This window comes from Monoraphidium neglectum (genome assembly GCF_000611645.1).
Source record: "Monoraphidium neglectum strain SAG 48.87 unplaced genomic scaffold scaffold04981, whole genome shotgun sequence".
NCBI classification, from domain to species: Eukaryota; Viridiplantae; Chlorophyta; class Chlorophyceae; order Sphaeropleales; family Selenastraceae; genus Monoraphidium; species Monoraphidium neglectum.
This window is the reverse complement of record NW_014008649.1, coordinates 1-3,711: the sequence shown is the minus strand read 5'-3', so window position 1 is coordinate 3,711 and position 3,711 is coordinate 1. Positions and strand designations below refer to the sequence as shown.

Genomic DNA, 3,711 nt, shown 5'->3' with positions numbered 1-3,711 from the left:
TAGTGGCGTCGATGCCCCACTCCTCCATCGCGACTGCGACATGGTCAAGCCAAGCTACAGGAGCATGGAGGCGTGTCCCTCAAGCAAGTAGGGCGCTTTAAAGCATCTGTGTGCGTAGTTATGGGGAACAGGCAGGACCGCAGTCTGGGCGGGCTTGCAGCCTCCAGAGCCTCGCCTCCGCACTACCTGCGGCGCGGCGCTACCCCAGCACAACAAAGGGGGGGGCCATTCTGCGTCGCCTCGAGCGTGTGCGCCGCCCCTCTCCGCACGGGCTGGATCGGGCCCTCAATCGCAATACCTGCAGGCCGCATGACGACGGCTGCTGCGTGTGGCTTCTGTTGTGGCGGAACCCCTGCGTGGCGCTGTGCCCCCTGTCGGCTAGACCTTGCTGCTAGGTAGTGTGTGCAGGTGTAGTAAGCAAGTCTGTTGCCTCTTGAAGTCGCTTCTGTGCACGTATTGAAGCGCTGTTGCATCTGTTATAACCAAAACGAGGTACTTCATGCATCAATCACGTCCGCAATCCACTCAACCCATCGACCCGCCCTTCAGTTGTGCTGCGATCTCAGCCGAGTCTGTCATTTCACGCACGTGATTTCGGCGCTAGTGGTCGGTGTTCTAACCCGTGTTGGTGCTATGAGACCGCTTCTGCCTCTCGCGGCAGCTCACACAGCAATGCGCGTGGCCGGAGTGCCGCACTTCGCTTCAGCACCAAAGGCGCAGCACTTCCTCAGTACTCGCGCTTCCGCCGCAGCGTATGGCTAGTAGCGTATAGATCAGAATCGCCACCCTTTCAGCCAGCTTCAGTGGCCACTGGCAACCAGACCCCGGCGAGACGCAGGACGGCGGGAACTCTCGCATGGTCCCAAGGACTGGGCGATGCGGGCACTCCACGGACGCATGCTGCGACGGCATGGCGCCTGAGAGGGATCCTTGCAGTGTGGCGTGTGCGGCAGGTGAGGATGGGGAGGGGATGGGCTGAACTTAAAGCAGCTCGAGCTGGCTGCAGGTGGTGATGTGGTGGAGAGCGCCCCTTGCGCCCCAGCACGCTGCTTGATTCGCAACCATGGAGGGGTGCCACAGTCACTTGACCCATCTGGCTGTGCCATGTTAGTTTTGACGTGTGTCTCTTTGCAGCGGCTTGTCAGCAGTGCGGCCGTCGCGACACCAGCAGGCACACACAGTGTGCCATCGCAGCGGCGCCCCCGCGCATCTCCGCACCAGCTGCCAGCCTGTCTCTGGTAACAACGTACCTGCTCGTTCATCATCAATCACAACGCAGGGACCGGGAGCGGGATAGGCAGGAGCGACAACAGGCGACATTCCATATTGGCTGTGCCCTCGCCTTCTCTAGGCCTCGTCGATTGTCTCTCGTGTTCGCCCAGCCTTTTTCAGTGTTTCAAAACATCTTTAATTTCCCTTGTGTTGTTCTCGAGCTACCGGCGACGGTCGCCTCGAGCCTTGACCAGCTCTGCTGCCCCGACCCGCTCGGCTTGCAGTGGGATTTTCTGGTCTTCGAACAGCGTGACATCCACGTTTGCAGGCGCGCAGGGGCGCACCGCGCTCAGGCGGGCGCGGGCAAGGGGCGCGCAGCAGTATGCTCACCCACGAACCTAAAAACTGCTATCACGTGCACGGTCGTTTGTGTAAGTCGCAGGCTCAGGGCGTGCATTACAACCCGCGAGTGCCCATCTGAGGTGCCGCGCACGCTGTATCCTCGCAGGCTGACTAGGGCGTTGTTGTTGCGGGATGGTGGGCGGCGGCGGGACGCGCGGGCGTCTCGCGCCGTTGGCCGCAGTGGGCGGCAACCTGGCGCGCAACGCTGGCCCCGTGCTGACCTGCGCGGCAGCAGCTGCCGCCAGCATGTGGTTGGCAAAAAGCAACAGGGTGCGTGCGGCGGAGGGTTTAGGCAGGCGTGGTGGCGGGGGCGCAGATGCGGGTGTCCGATATCATGTCCGGTTGCATCAGTGCACTCTTGCGTGCGACTGCACACCGCGCTGGGCTGCCTGCAGCACTCCGCGCTGCTTGATCTCACCTGTCGACTTGATTCTTCACTTGCTGCGGCCTTGGCCGATCCACCTCAGGCGCGCAAGGTGGAGGCGGCGGCCCTGGAGCGACGCGAGGCACGGCTGGAGGCCTATGACGCGGCCCTCCAGGCCACAGAGCAGGTGAGGGCGTTGCGCGTGTACGCGCCTGCGTGCGGAGATGCATGCGTGCGCGCCTTTGCTGGTGTCTTTTGTCTGCTGGGGAATGGGGCAAAGTTGAGGGTGTGGTATGGTTATTCTTAGCAACATCGTACACAGGTTTGATAGGGGGGCAAACTGGTGCTGTCCTCCCGATGGCCGAGGGACGGGTACGGGCGCTGCATGTATTTTAGTCAGCCTGATTCGCCAGCATCAGCACCGCCTGTGAAGAGCTGATCGAGCCCCGGAAGGATGCGCGGATTCGAACCTCCCTCTCCTCTGCAGCTCTCACCCCCCCACTGTAACATGGCCCTGCTGGCCTCTCGCCTTGCCGCAGGATCTGGAGAAGGCTTGGCAAGTGTTGGAGGAGGAGGATTGCAGGCGCCACGCCGTGAAGGCTGTCGTCGAGACGGCCTTCTCCAAGATCCGCGCCCAAGAGGCGCGTGAGCTCATCGCCGCCGCCCAGGCTCAGGCGGCGGCGGTGCACCAGGTGCGTGGATGGGTGGGAGTGCGTGAAGCCACAACAATTGTAAGTGTGTTTGTCTGCGTGTGTGTGTGTGTGTGAGAGAGAGAGAGAGAGTGTGTGTGTGTGTGTGTGTGCGCGCGCGTGCGGTCATTGTATTGGAGGGGGGTGCAAACCAACGCGCACTGCACTTGTTGCGCCTCGCAAGGGTTGTGGCACCAAACAGGCTAGCCGACTGCGCAGCCGCTATGAAAGGGTGGCAAGGGGTCCTACAGCAGGCCAAAGCATCGGCGCATTCAAATCCAGCCAGTGCGGAAGCTCAGCGACATGCACACTCCAGCCATGGCACACACCGCTGGCCCTCCAAAACTCAACCAACCACACTGAATTCGTCGACCCCAACCCGAACACACCGCAGGAGGCCGAGGCCGCGCGCTCCAGGGCGGTGCGGGTGGAGGCCTCTTCCAGGCGGCGCAGCGCCAAGCTGGGGGCGCGAGAGGCTGCGGTGCGGACGGGCGAGGCGCGGATGAGCAGGCGCACGAAGGTGGGTTGGGCAGCACCTAGGAATGGAGCGCATTGCAGGTCGGGTGCGGCTTTGACTTTGTATTGCAATTGAGCGGTTTGTGTGCTGAGTGTGGGATGCGCGACGCCGGCCAGAGCCACACGGTGTCATTCACGCAGCTGCTCAGCCTGTGAGTCTCCCATGTGGCCACATCCCTCCAGCCGACCAATGTTCCCCTCCGTTGCCGCCCACTCCTGCCGCTGCACACCTCAGGCGCTGGAGGAGGCTGAGGAGGCGCAGGAGCGAGCGGCAGTGGAGCTGGCGGTGGAGCGCGCACAGGTGGAGCACCGCGCCGCGCGCGCTGAGGCGGCGTGTGCGGAGGCGGCGGGCCGCCTGCGCGCGACCATCGTGGAGGTGGCCGAGGCGCGGGACGAGCTGCAGGTGGGGCGCTGTGGGGGTTGGGGTTTTGGGCCGGGGGTTGGGCAAGGGAGTGTGCAGGCCATTCCAGACAGCGTTCAGCTGATTTGAGAGGGGTTGAGAGGGCTGAGAGGGGCTGAGAGGGGTTG

At 63.2% G+C, this 3,711-nt stretch overlaps 1 protein-coding gene across 1 annotated transcript; it reads left to right on the top strand.

The window, feature by feature from the left end:
- Nucleotides 1-1,746: 1,746 nt before the first annotated feature.
- MNEG_15046 (hypothetical protein) lies at nt 1,747-3,673 on the top strand (the record flags this gene model as incomplete). The annotated part of the gene is made up of 5 exons (XM_014036483.1): nt 1,747-1,884; nt 2,082-2,165; nt 2,518-2,670; nt 3,062-3,187; nt 3,419-3,673. 5 exons carry the CDS (start codon nt 1,747-1,749, stop codon nt 3,671-3,673), a joined length of 756 nt encoding a protein of 251 aa, XP_013891937.1.
- Nucleotides 3,674-3,711: the final 38 nt, after the last annotated feature.